The sequence below is a fragment of the Chelon labrosus genome (assembly GCF_963514085.1).
Source record: "Chelon labrosus genome assembly, chromosome: 15".
NCBI classification, from domain to species: domain Eukaryota; kingdom Metazoa; phylum Chordata; class Actinopteri; order Mugiliformes; family Mugilidae; genus Chelon; species Chelon labrosus.
The window spans coordinates 17,942,448-17,956,346 of record NC_140348.1 but is presented as its reverse complement, the minus strand read 5'-3'; the positions used below and the strand labels follow the sequence as shown (position 1 = coordinate 17,956,346).

Here is a 13,899-nt window from a genome sequence, read left to right as displayed (position 1 = left end):
ACACAAAATTAATAAACACCCCTGAGTGCAAGATGAGTCATTAACATTTTTAAATCATTTTTCAGACAGTAACAAAGTCTAAAGTACGGTTCAGGACCAGATGCTGGTATATAGAAGAGGTTTAATGTAAGACATTGTATAAAACCGCTTGAATATGACTTCACGAAGACTTTAAGCTTGTAAAGCTACCAGTCTGCTGAAGAGCCTTCACAACAGCGGTTATTTTCATCACTCCACAGCCTCAGTAAACAAATCAAGAAGAAAGGGATGATGCAACGTCGATAAATTTGGGTGCAAGATTAATGAATACCTCAATCAAACACAAATTATTTATGGAGCCGTATGGAGTCCGGGTTTGAAGTGGGAAATTTTGGGAAAAGCATTTTGAACAAGCCGAACCTATATAACTTAAAAGGAACTACAAACATGTGGAACTGCTTTACACAAATCAATACCGAATGTCATTAGAAAAACCTAGCAAAAGTGCCCGTATCGATTTGATGTCTGACATATTCTATGTATATTTTTAGGTGACAGCTCAGGAGATATCTTAATCTTTGCTCGAGACCTTCAAATGCCAGGATTCATTTCACCCCCGCTCCCTTTGGAATGATCCTATTATGGTTGGGGAGATGACAGTTGTATCAATTATGCATAATGTGAGGGTGTATGGAAGGCATCTATGCAAATCAAGTTCACCCCACCGATGACAGTGAAATAAATGGAAATGCTCATTTCAAAGAGGCGAGTTCAGGTGAGTTCCCACCAGTCGAGCTCCGGGAGAAGTCTTTCAACAACCAGGGAGGATGAGACGCTTTTGACTCACTTTGACTGGTTGTATCTCAACTACTAATTCCTTTGTAGGTTTCGGGACATTCGTTAGTGGTGTTATTCTTATTGAAGAGATCTATCTGTCTATCTATCTATGGCTGGTGTAAATCTTTCCATCCATATGTATGCACATAGGAGGCAGGTATTGTGTGCCTATAAGCTGTATGTAAACAGAGGAGAGCGGTTGCAGGAGGTGGATGATCCACTGGCGTGTTCTCTTCCTTGTATCCCTCCCTGTTCCTCCATATCCCTTTTCTCCTCCTAATCCTCTCCCTCTTTGTCTCAAAATCTCTGTTACAGTCTCCCTCCTTTCTTCTGGCTCTCACCATGCTGCACATTCTCACATCAACAGCTCCACCATCAGGTGGGGAAAAAAAAGAAAAAATGAAATAAATAAATCCCGTCTCAGGGTTACCGTCCACGGCTCCGTCAGTCCAAGGCACCCTCCTCATCTCCTCCTCCCCGACAGTGAAATGCAGCACGGCATATTTTTCAGGGTCTGTGTTTTAAATTTCCTGTTAGCTGTGGGCTGTTTCCATTTGAACTCCTCAGGTGGAGGGACATTACTTACTGCCTTTCAGTAGACAGCAATGCTGAATCAACAGAGTCACAGGATAATAGAATAAGGACGCTGCACACTGGCACAGAGATGCTCCTGTTGCTGCTTCTGTGCATGTCAACCTAAATAATACTTGGTAAATCAGCTTCTCAACAGGATCTATTATACAAACATGCTCATTCTGACTTTTACCCTGAGTCTAAAAATAACTGTGAGGCATTATAAAATATTAGATCAGTGGATGAGGCACATAATTGAAACTTCCGCTTCCATCCACTGGGAGGCAGAGAGGAGACGAGATGAGCTCGGTTTAACCCTGCATGATCTGGAAGCCAGATATTTCAGTTAAGGTCTCATCAAAGATCAATAACAGCTTCCTGCAGCACTGCCCTCAACAAAATGTGGTGACATTTCACGAGACAGGCATTTGACCAGTGAAGACAGCAGCAGTCAATTCACTTCTTCCACTATTCAGGAAACATTTATATATTATCAATTACAAAGGGACCTTTTTCAACAGTTAGATGAAATACTTCCTTCATTCCTGCATGACCAAACTAAATCATGTGTACATTGATAGGCATTTAAGACAACCCACGCTGACCGTAAGTAATAAATAAATAACTGAAGACAATAAATGAAGATTTATCTATTTTCACTTTATGGTTGATTAAATATAATATAGACTTCTGAAACTCACACGGTTATACCATACTGTAGTTAGTTTCTTAATAACTTTATATTATGTATTTCACTATTCATTAATGCCAAAATATCAGCTGTGTTGTGACCTGCCTGTGCCTCAACAGCAGAACTTTCATTTTCATTTGCATAATAGATTCAGATGCATGAATAGTATCTTAAAACTGCAAGTAGCTGCTTCCACCCTGCAAGTCCAGTTGCCTTTCTTTAGCTTTTTTGTATATAGCCTGGCCTGGATGACTGGCCATAGTCTTGACTATGAAAAAGATGAGATGTTTACAGCAGCAGCTTTACATCGTCGGACTGCTGAAGAAGGCCAGACTCAGACGATAGCCTCTCACCCGGGCCTACAGAGGACTTATTGATTGCATTCTCACTAGCGGCATCATCGTTCAGTCTGGAAACGCTACTAAGGTCGAGAGAAAAGCTCTTCAACGAGTCGTCAAGACCGCGGAGAGGATCCTCGGCTCTGACCTCCCCTCCATGGACACATTATACACACACAGCGTTGTAGGGAAAAAAAGCCCAAAGCATCCCCAGCGATGAACATCATCCAGCTGCCTCTCTGCTCAGGTGGAAGGAGACTCCACAGGCCAGAGAGCATCAGCACTCACCGGTCACACTTCTGCAATAGTACTACTTACAATTTTTACCTTTGTTTATTTATTTATTTTTCATAAAAAAAGCTGACTCAGGGAACTTCACACAAGAATTGTACCTGTTCAAATGGCATTGAAGTCTATGTAGCAAACGTTCAACGCCCGGTGTTGCCGCCAGGGGGCGCTGCCGTTATTTCGGCCCAACGCGCTACCGGAACTCGACGTGGCAAGTAAACGTTTCACTTCCTGTGTTTTGTTCTGTATTGACATCCGTCTCACACAGTCATATGTTACGTCTGTCAAACCGGACTTCTCCTCGGAGTTTGTACCATCTTTTAATTCGTCTTCCAGTCAGGTGTTGAGGTTGTAACTTGTACACGAGGAGCGGGCTTGCAGGAGCTCCGCAGCCGGGTTAGGAGAGACGATGTCTGGGCTGCTGTTGGTGTTGGTCGGGGGGCTGCTGGAGGTCTGCAGTGGCATCTCGGCAAACAGAGGGGGGTATCCCACCTTTTCGGACGAAGTCCCCTTTAAAATCACCTGGCCAGGCGCTGAAGTCACTCTGGTATGTGTTATCATTTAGTAACGTTTAGTTTAGTGTTTTTATTTGAGCGAGAAAGACGCTGCAACAAGTCCCGGAGATGTTACTGTCACTTCTCTTAACCTGTTCATTTAGCGACGACGAGTTTAAGTTGAAGCAGCTAACGTGTGTCTCTGGTTTACAGCCAACCTCGGGGGCACTTTACAACGAGGAGGACTTTGTGATTATGACAACAACGGAGAAGGAGAAGTACAAATGTCGCTTCCCTTCTCTGTCAAATGGAGATGAGGTATGAGGTGTCAATAGTGCCACCTGAATATGTGAAGACTGTGATAAAATGATATTTTCTCTTAATAGAGTTAGTTATAAGCACTCAAGGTCTTTGGCATAAAGAGAGCAAGCATACATACAATACATCACTGTTAATGGTTTGGTGTTTTACAAGAGATGATCAAACAAGCAAAGTTGGTGGATTATTCTGCAGATATCTTATATTTGTTCTCTGTGTTCCACCGAGTCCCTTTTTGTCTTTATTCACATCTGTTGCAGTGAGGTTGTGCTCCACAGTTTAAACATTTTGCTGATAAAAGTGGATGCATAGATCATGTTTGGCTGCGTGAGGCTTTATTTAAACACTAATTTGCCATTTAAATTTGACGCGACGCTCAAAAACAGATTTACATGACGTGCAGCGCTATTCTTTTGTCGTACCAACATAGCAAGGAAGCTCTTTACGATTTCATGTCGTCTTCTTTACCCAGAAGAGAAAAGTGTTGCTCTTAAGTACAATTCTGAGATACTTGCACTTTACTTGTGGAGAGTATTTCCATTTTATTTGCTACTTCAGTCTTCATCCACTACAATTAGATTTTAGATTTTAAGATAAAGATGTAACAAAATGGAAATTAGGCTCAACTTTTAGAACACATAGTTAAAGAAACCACCGGTTTAACTTCTCTATTAATAATCAGTGCCATTTACTCTTGCATGTCAGTTCATTAGGTACACTGGTGAAAATGAATGCATTCCAACATAAGGGTCATGCACTAAATCTCCCTTATTGACGCTTATAATGTGAAACTGCATTGGAAATGTGGTAATCGGTAATTAAACACAAAAGCGCTGGTAATATTTAGCCTAGCCCACTGACTAAAATGGGGTTGTCAAAATAATAGAAACGTGTCGGTACAAGACGGTATAATTCAACAGTACTACACACTGCAGCCTCCATAATGAAAACAGTTGAATTAACGGCTCTCTCAGTTATTTGAAGCAAATGCAGAACACTATTAACTTTATGAAGCTAAGATTTAGTGCAGGACTGTTATCTTAAAACCCATTTATTTTAACTAGTGTGCCCAACGAAGTGGCAAGTTAGTGTATATTAATATATCAGCCATGTAGGTTTTGCTGCTAATACCTCTGTATTTGTACTTTGTAATGGAGTTACAGCCGTGTTGGTACTTTTAATTCAGTAAAGGATACGGATAGTTCTTCCTCCACTGGTTGCTGTGCTGCTTTTTCTCGTCTCACACTCTTCTTCCATTTGTCTCAGGATGATGATAAAGAGTACGCCGGGCCCAGTCCAGGCGAACTGCTGGAGCCGCTATTCAAACGAAGCAGCTGCTCGTACAGGGTGAGACTGAAACTGTGTTCAGTTAGAATTTACGCTACGTTAGCAGACCATGAAAAAAAAAACATGTTTATTTTGCTGGGTTGCTGAGGCTGTTTGCTCAATTGAAGACTCACTCACTTTGCAGATCGAGTCTTACTGGACGTATGAAGTGTGCCACGGAAAGCATATAAGGCAGTATCATGAAGAGAAGGAGACTGGGCAGGTCAGTGATGTTTACATGTTTTATGTGACGTGAATGAGAAGCCAGCAGCTAGTTCAGTACTGACGATAATCATGTGTGTCTCCACAGAAGATTAGCGTTCAAGAGTACTTCCTGGGTAATATGGCAGAGAAGAGCCAATCAACAGAGTCAGGTGAGTCTCTGTGGTTGTCGTTGTATTGATAGTATTTGTACACAATACCGTGTGCGGTAGTCTTTTCTTTATCGTGCTAAACTAAGAATATTTTTCAGATCACGTTGAAGAAACTGAGAATCTCAAACCAGCAGCAGAAACTAGAGTAAGTGCAAAACTGAAACTTCACCAACCAAACCGAATCTTCCAGACTAGGGGCTCGGTCTCACGTTTGTTTCCTCTGTGGTTTCCTGCTGGTGATTTAGGTGCCCTCTAAGAATATAGAAGGTCAGCTGACTCCCTACTACTCACTCGAGATGGGAAATGGGACTCCCTGCGTGCTGAAACAGAACCAGCCTCGCTCCACGTCTGTGCTGTACGTCTGCCACCCGGAGGCCAAGCACGAGATCTTGTCCGTGGCCGAGGTCACCACGTGTGAATACGAGGTGGTGGTGTTGACGCCTCTGCTGTGCGCTCACCCGAAATACAGGTAGATGTGACAAAATCATTTAAATGTTGATAAAGCTCTGAAACGCTGGTTTACGGTAAATTTTTGGGTCGTATGTTTTTCATCTCACCGTTTTTAAACCTGACACATATTCCTCCCAGGTTCAAGTCCTCCCCGGTGAACGCCATCTTCTGCGAGGCTCTGGCAGGCTCCCCTTTACGACCTCAGCGGCTCATGCAGCTGGACAAGGAGCGAGAGGACCTGCTTAAACCACCATTCAGCGCCGCCTCCGACACCAGAGAGGTGAGACGCCCGCAGAAAATAGTCCGCTGTTTTTAAAGCAACCCGTGCCTCATTCATATCTTTGACGTGTCACAGGAGGACGTGACGCCGGTTCGAGAGGAGGCCTTCACGTCCACTCACAAACCCATGACTGTGGGAGGGCAGACTCAGGTCACCGTCGGCACCACTCACATCTCTCGCTTGACGGATGACCAGCTAATCAAGGAGTTCCTCAGTGGCTCGTACTGTCTGCATGGGGTGAGGCGTGTTCCTCGGCAGTATTATTAACTTATATACCATATGTGTAATCATCTTAATGTGTGTTTCAGGGTGTAGGCTGGTGGAAATATGAGTTCTGTTATGGAAAGCATGTTCATCAGTATCACGAGGTAAGGATGCTAGTGCGAGTGTGGACGAGTCTGAGTCATTAAAAATCTGAAGGATCAAATGTACTTTCAGTATCAGTTTAAATTGGAAAAACTCTGCAACTAACAATGGCTACCTTTCAAACTTAACTGATTAAGTGAGATAAACTACACTGATCAGGCATAACATTATGACCACTGACAGGAGAAGTAAATAACATTGACCATCTTGTGACAATTCAGTGTTCTGCTGGGAAACTTTTGAACCTGACATTCATTCCTGTGGCTGTTACTTAGACATGTGCCACCCACCTAGACCAGACCAGGCACCCCCACCCCATAGCAGTGACACTCAATACTCGTGATGCAGCCTGACACAGGCAAAAACGGTTTAGGAACAACTCAGAAAGACATGAAAAACATCACAAGGTGTTGACCTGGCCTCCAAATTCACTAGATCCCAAACTGAATGAAGTGTTTTTCTCCCCCTAAACATTTAATTCATTCAGTGGAAAAAGATGACCAAGACCGATCAGTGTTTTCAGAGCTGCTGCCCAGATTTAATCCTGCTCCGTTCGTCTTTTCAAACCATTGCTTGAGCAACTTCTTGTTTTGCTACCGCCATGTTTCTGTTCCTCCAGGAAACTTGTCACATCACCTGATGTTCGCCACATGTGGTGCTAACATGCTTAGAAAGAATAAATTAATCTCACTTAAACGTTCAGATCAAGTGCTTACGTCCCAAAGGCGCAAATATTTTTCTTCAGTGTATGTATATATATATGGCCCTGAGATCTATCCGATAGAATATTTCTGTCTGTTGTCACTGAGGTGGTCCATGTAAATGTTTTTATTATCGATCAGACGGTCTTCTTCTCAATTTGTCATTAAATAATAATAATAATAATAAAAAATACCTCTTTGGGGTTTGATGAAAAAAAAAATGGCCATTTTTAGATTTAATTTGTACAGTGTTAAAATAAAAATGTCATTTGTTGTCTCAGGACAAAGAGCAAGGAAAGAACATTGTGGTGGTGGGAAACTGGAACGCAGAGGAGCACACTGACTGGGCTAAGAAGAACGTCGCCCGATCGTACCAGCTCAAAGATGACGGAGTGCAGAAAGTCAAGTAAGCCATTGAGATTTTTTTTTTTTAAATCCTCCTCTGAATGCAAATAAAACTCTTAGCTGTTCTCTGTGTGTGTGTTTGCTCTTCTTTGATAGGTTGGTTTCTCATTTTTACGGCCACGGGGATGTTTGTGATTTGACAGGGAAGCCCAGGCAGGTCATCGTCAAGCTCAAGTGAGTTGGAACAGTCATGTTGATGAAACTATATTGCCCCGTGGTTTAGTGCCACGAGTGTTGACTGCCCTGAGTCAACACACGATTAAAGCAATATTTTACTGTTTCCCCTTTGATTCACCTGTATCATGTCTGTGGCAGATGTAAGGAGTCTGAGTCTCCCCATGCTGTCACCGTCTATATGCTGGAGCCTCAGACTTGTCAGTACATCCTTGGGGTAAGTTAACTTGTATTCACTGAGTCACAGTCACTGAAAAGAGGCTCAGTAGCATTGCACTGAACTTGAGCTAAAGTGTTTTAGTTTTATGGCTAAATAAAAGGAAAATAGTTAAATATATAGAAACAATTCACATCAAGTTCAGGGGGATACATGTGTCAAAAGAAAGGACAGCAGATGTTTTATCTTGTCAAACAGGGATTCATTTATAGCATTGTTGATTGTTGAATTGCACTGCTACAACTGACCCTTTGTTGGCCTTCTGATTGGTCCGCTGACCACCAACCAGAGGGCTCCGACCTTTTGTCAAGTCCAAACGTGCTATGTTAATGTTGTTAGGTTAGATAATGTCCTGTAATAGCAAGAGTCCAGAGATACAAGGAGGTGAGACAGCTAATTTTAGCAACCATGCTAGCGTTAGCAGACACTGGAAAAATGACTAGTCCTTTCACCATTTTTTAGTTTTTATGTTTTCTTTATGGCTATTTCCTCCTCTGTATTTTTATGTTTTTGAAGAAGCAAAATTACAAGTTTTAATTTAATTAAGTTTTTCTGTGGGAGTGGACCCCTGCATGGCTATTGTTTGTCCAACTAAGCAACAGTAATATAGGAAGTCAGGACTCAACATAAAGTAGGAGCCCTCTGGTTAAAGGTCAGCAGACTGGTCAGAAGACCAAAGAAGGGGCAATTGCTGTAAATTAGTTATTAGTTATTAGTTCACCTGTCCTTTTCCCTCTATGACAAGTCAAAATGAAAAGATCCTTGAGTGATTAATTTATTCAGCAATGATAAAAGACACTAAAATGCTCTGATACTACCTAAACTGCACACTTTCCACAGAGAGAATTGAATACAAGGGAGGAAGATTAAAGGTTCTAACTATTCTCGCAGTGTCAGATGAAATCTAGATTATTTTTATGTTTATTATTTAATTTTAATTTTTCCCAGGTTGAGTCTCCGGTCATATGCAGGATTCTTGACACCGCTGATGAACACGGACTTCTGTCAGTCTCCAGCTGAACTGACACATTAAAGCAACGGCGCATGAAGGACAAGCAGGGACGCTTATGAAACAGAAGCCTGCTTGGAGGAAGAGACGAGACCCCCGTGACACTAGCGCTAAAAACCAAAAACTGTGGTTAAACTTGAACCTGAGGCTGGACTTCATGTATCCCTGGAGCGTAGCCCCAGCCTGGCCCCGATCTGTCTGTGCGGCGGGCGATGCTTCAGCCTAATCCAGCAGGGCAGCAGACTAAATGCAAACAGTGAAAACGGGGCAGACGCCTCACTCCACAAGGCAGTGGATTTATTGCCTGAACTTCATATCTATGCTTCTCTGTGTGTTGAATAATTGCAAGCGAAGGAGTGATTAATCAGGGGATCTGTAATCATCAGGGGAATCAACAATATTCATGGTCGTTTTAATGTCTTTAAATGTCTGTGTTTGTGTGTGATACGAGTTTATTAGCTGCTTGGCCGTGGCACTTTGTAGATATGAAAAGAAAATAATTCTAAGGACGTTCTGCAGCAGGGCGAATGTGTGCTGTGTTAATTTACAGGATGAGTGAGTGTAACTTATGCATTAGAGGGTGCTGTGGAGTAACAACAAGAGCGAGTGACTGATTCACATTTCTTATTAGTTTGTAGGATGTGCCGAATGTCTGTGGGCGTGTTCTGTGGTTTTATGAAAATGAACACTGGGATCCTGATCACTTCACTGGGGGAAAAACCAATGCGTTTGCAGCAAAGAATAAAACATATGAAACCTCGTTTGTAGTTTTGCATCAACCTACAGGGGGAAAAAAAAAAAATGACTTGGCAGAGTTATAAGGACACCATAACAACAAATGTCTCTGCTTAGGGATGTCTTACTAGTTATCGTCACCTTTAAAAATATAAAAGTGTCTTAATTAAGTGACCTTAATTAAAAATGTGAACACCGATAAGTTTGCCTCCTGCATTTGTCCTATTGAATATTTTGGCCACAAGAGTGTGCTGATGCTGTGGGTGTAGCATAAGCTCCACTCATTCAACCTTTTGTAAACAAAAAAAAGGTCTGCAACCGCTTATTATTTTCACTATAGATTAATTTGCTCTCTGTCCTCTTTTTAATTGTTCTGTGCAAGAAAATATTAACATCCTAATGTATTCTGAATATATTTGCAAAAGATTAAGGTGACTTCTTGACATGTTTTGTCTGAGCAATAGAAAAATCCTAAATTTAAATCATATGATGAAGAAATTCAAAAGCTGAAGCCGGTGAATTGTTTTGCTTGAAGCATTACACTAATGATTAATCAACATTCACTAATTAATTTCTTGTTTTAGCTGAAGTTTAAGAATAAAAGCACAGCTCTCCTGCACTTGCCAAACATTTATTGTGTTAAAAAGTGTATGAGGCTCACAAACACATTTTTCTTAAGAAGCAAACGTCCATCGGGGTGCAACCAACATGCCATTCGCAGCCATGTGTGGTCCTGTGCAGGGTTTCACAGCAGCCTCAAGCTTCAGCTACTGGCGTCGGTGCTGAGCGACCAGTGAGGCCAGCAACTGCCGCCTTTGGCTTCAGTGAAAAACCTAGACTTGGGTTATTATGGCACATGCGTGCACAACATAGGGGCAGATTCATGTGAAATTTGTATATCTCTAAGAGCAAAGAAATAATAATAATTCAATAACAGTACATGACTTACCGGAACAGACATTTTTTCATTACAAATCTCTTGCTTGTGTTTAGTGTCCATGGCAAAGCTTATAATTCTTTAATTAGTCCACTCTAAGAAAACTTAACATGTCTTTCAGCTGGAGAAGAGAACAAAATGTTAATACTGATTTCAAACACATAACACGGGCTGTTTGAACGGTCCTCTTTTGATTCACATTTGATTTCAAGCCAAGGCAACAGCGTCCAAACCGTTCGATTAGACTGAGGGAATGGGAATCTGGTGCACCGAGGTGCTTTCAAAGTCTTGCAGAGTGTCTTGGTGAGTGTGGTAATGCATGGCTACATAAGACTTGGCAAAGGCAAATGTCTGAGAGCTGACGGGCTGCAGGCTGGTCGGGGAGCTGGGTCCTGCAGAGGGGCTGCTGTTGTATATACTGTAGTAGGGCTCAATGCGGGTGTTGATAGGTGTAGAGGTACTTGGGAGGCGAGGTTTGCGCACACCTGTGGCTCTTGGACTTCCGGCGCAGTCCCTTGAGTGACTGGGCCCACAAGCCTGGTCTACCAGCCTCCTCTGTGGCTTGGGCGACAGTACGTAAGCCGAGTTGGTCTCATGGTGGGAAGATTTATTGCGATTGACTTCCAGGCTTCCCTTCCCCATCGCGTGCAGGCGAGTCTTTTGTTTGCAGCAGAGGAAGCCCAGAGCAGCCCACTGAATGCAGCACAGCACACGGCGGCGGAGACCTGCGCTGTTGCGTGAGTACACGAAGGGATTGATGCCTGACTTGAGAAAAATGAGCACAAAGCCGCACAGTTCAAACTGGTAATGTGCGAAGCTACTTTCTGGTGATAATACGTCCTGCGACAGCGAAACTCCCATTGGCAAGCAGCAAAGCAGCACGGAGAACACTATAACTACACAGGTGACAACTGCCTTGGAGTCTTTGGCTGTGGCTAAGTTGACCGTAGAGACCAGCTGACAGCAGGTGGCTCCTTGGGCGGCCCCTGGAACTAAAGGCTGACTGGTCCTGTTGGCATAGGAGTGTGTCTGTACATTCTGCAGCTTGTTGTAAGTCTGGTTACGGTACAGAGAGGGGCCTTGAACAGCACACTGCATGCTCTCAAAGCCGGCTGCAATGAGCGGAGGAGGGGGCGGAGGGCATGTGGCATCTACACTGATGATGGGACATTTCCTCACTTGCGCATTCTTCCTCAATGTCTGAGCAATCATGAGATAGGACACAGACACCACAGCTACACAGAAGGCAAAGTCTGCCAGGTAGACATACAACACCACCCTGGCCTGTCCACCACCCAGGCCAAAGTGGGGTAAACAGGGGCCGTCTCTGCGGGGGTATGCCCGCATGGTAAGGAGGGCAGCCATGGTGAAGCTGGACGTCCAGAGCAAGGCAGTGAGAGCCAAGGTGCAGGGGAAGGAGGCGGTGCGGTTCGGCTGCTGCCCCAAAACCATGCGAAGCCTGTGCAAAGCGATGACAGCCACCGTCTCCAGGGACATGATGATGAAGCCCGAGCTGGTCAAGTGGAAGGCGAAGCAAAAACTCTTTGACACGCCGTCCCGGCCGCCTGCGTCCAGGAAGAGAACCAGCGCAAACATCGGAGCAGTCACACAGCAAATGAACAAGTCGCAGAAGGACAGGTTGAGGATCATGAAGTCAAAGTTGGTGCGAAACTTGCGGAACGCCGGGTCGAAGAAGGACAGGAACACCACCAGATTGCCATAAGAGCCCAGGAAGAAGATGAAGATGAGGAGGAGAGAGCAAAAGGTCAAGGTAGCGGTGTGGATCACGGCCCAGCCTGGGGGTGTCTGTGGGCCCAGGGTGACATTGAAGGTCTGGTGTCTTGGCACATCCACCAGGTCCGATGGTGTAACCGTGGTGTTCATTGTATTCTTGACAATTTATAAGGATTCCACGGTCGTCAATTTCAGCGTTACTCCTTTACACAGAAAAGGTACATGAGGATATCTGCTGCCTCCGCCATTGCTGCCACCTTGGTAGAGAGCTACAAAGGATACAAAGTCAGCTGTTAGCTTTACTGTGCAGTGGATTGCATTTAATGAATTCGCTAAGAAAAGGGAGCAATTATTTAATTTACAATTCAAGGTGAAATGGAATAGATTTCTTTAGAAAAAAATAAAAAAAAAGCTCTTAAATGCTAGACACAACCTACAAAAGGCTATGCACCACTGCATTTGGCCAATTATACCTTACTCCCCCTCTCTCCCCAACACACACACACGCACACACACACACAGCGTCTGGTGAAATCCAGAGAAAATCCAATGTTTCACTCTTTTCCAAATGTATGCCACACATTTAATTAATCTATAAAAAATAAAAATTACCACCTGTAATCGATCGCGCGTCCATCATCATCACCATCGTTTCATACAGTCCATCTTATTGAGCGCACCGCGGCTTTAGGGGGAAAAAACGCATTTCACCAGCATCTCATCCAAAGCAGAGCAGTCTGTTGACGAGCACCGATATAAACGTACGTTTCCTTACATGTCTGTGAGACTCTTAACACGGATTAAGCGCAAACAGATAGCAGCATTCTTGTTTTTTTTCTTCCTTGCCGATGAATCCATTCTAATAGAGGAGCGACGGCCACTGGACGTGCGCTGAAAAATGAGTATGAAGTCACTGTCTACGTATCTGAGCATGAGCGTAACCACTGCATTCAAGTACAAATTCACCTCACTCATAATAATACAGGATTTATTTTATTTTATTTCATTTTATTTTATTTTAAATTTGCGGTTATAATCTACAGTCAACGAATTTGAAAAAAAAAATAAATAAATACCACTGTGCCATATTTTTGAGCGATATCACCGCAGATTTTTTTTTTTTTTCTCTCCATCTTTTCACCATGGCAACATACTGCAGCTTATGCGGGAAGTAATAAATAAAGTAGCAAAAATATGGCGACATAAAACCGGTTCAGAATTATTACTGCCGTAACAGAAACTAATGTGCTAACATTAGGAACATAAACCCGCAACTAGCTAGCTAAAGTTGTTTACAGCGGTTGTTTTGAAACGTTAACCAGGCGCGTGCCATGCAAAATTTTGAACTGAAGCAGCAACTGCCACGAAAATAATTTAATAATTTATTTTTTTCTGGTTGTGAGGTCCTGTTCGGTATAAAGAATACATCAAAAAATAATTTACAATATTATCTTTTTTTTTTTTTTTTTTTTGTATGTGTATACCCACTACCGTCCTTGGGAGATGCAGCTCAACAACGTGGTTGCTAGGCGACACAAAGAGCGCCGTTTGTCTGTGAGCTCGTTAATAATAGTAGGGACAGTAATCATGTGCCATACAGGAGGATACACTTTCAACATGTGTGGATTCAAATAATAATAATAAAAAAACAATATTGGTAAAATATCACAATA

General features: G+C 42.9%; 2 protein-coding genes across 2 annotated transcripts; one reads left to right on the top strand and one right to left on the bottom strand.

The window, feature by feature from the left end:
• Positions 1-2,864: 2,864 nt before the first annotated feature.
• erlec1 (endoplasmic reticulum lectin 1) lies at positions 2,865-9,580 on the top strand. The gene is made up of 14 exons (XM_084561572.1): positions 2,865-3,253; positions 3,414-3,518; positions 4,785-4,865; positions 4,990-5,067; positions 5,155-5,218; positions 5,317-5,363; positions 5,464-5,687; positions 5,807-5,948; positions 6,024-6,185; positions 6,257-6,316; positions 7,297-7,421; positions 7,517-7,594; positions 7,736-7,811; positions 8,760-9,580. Exons 1-14 carry the CDS (start codon positions 3,116-3,118, stop codon positions 8,829-8,831), a joined length of 1,452 nt encoding a protein of 483 aa, XP_084417698.1. The 5' UTR covers positions 2,865-3,115; the 3' UTR covers positions 8,832-9,580.
• Positions 9,581-10,428: 848 nt separating this feature from the next.
• On the bottom strand, positions 10,429-12,442 carry gpr75 (G protein-coupled receptor 75). Its single transcript, XM_084562132.1, has one exon. The coding sequence runs from the start codon at positions 12,374-12,376 to the stop codon at positions 10,733-10,735; it is 1,644 nt and encodes a 547-aa protein (XP_084418258.1). The 5' UTR covers positions 12,377-12,442; the 3' UTR covers positions 10,429-10,732.
• Positions 12,443-13,899: the final 1,457 nt, after the last annotated feature.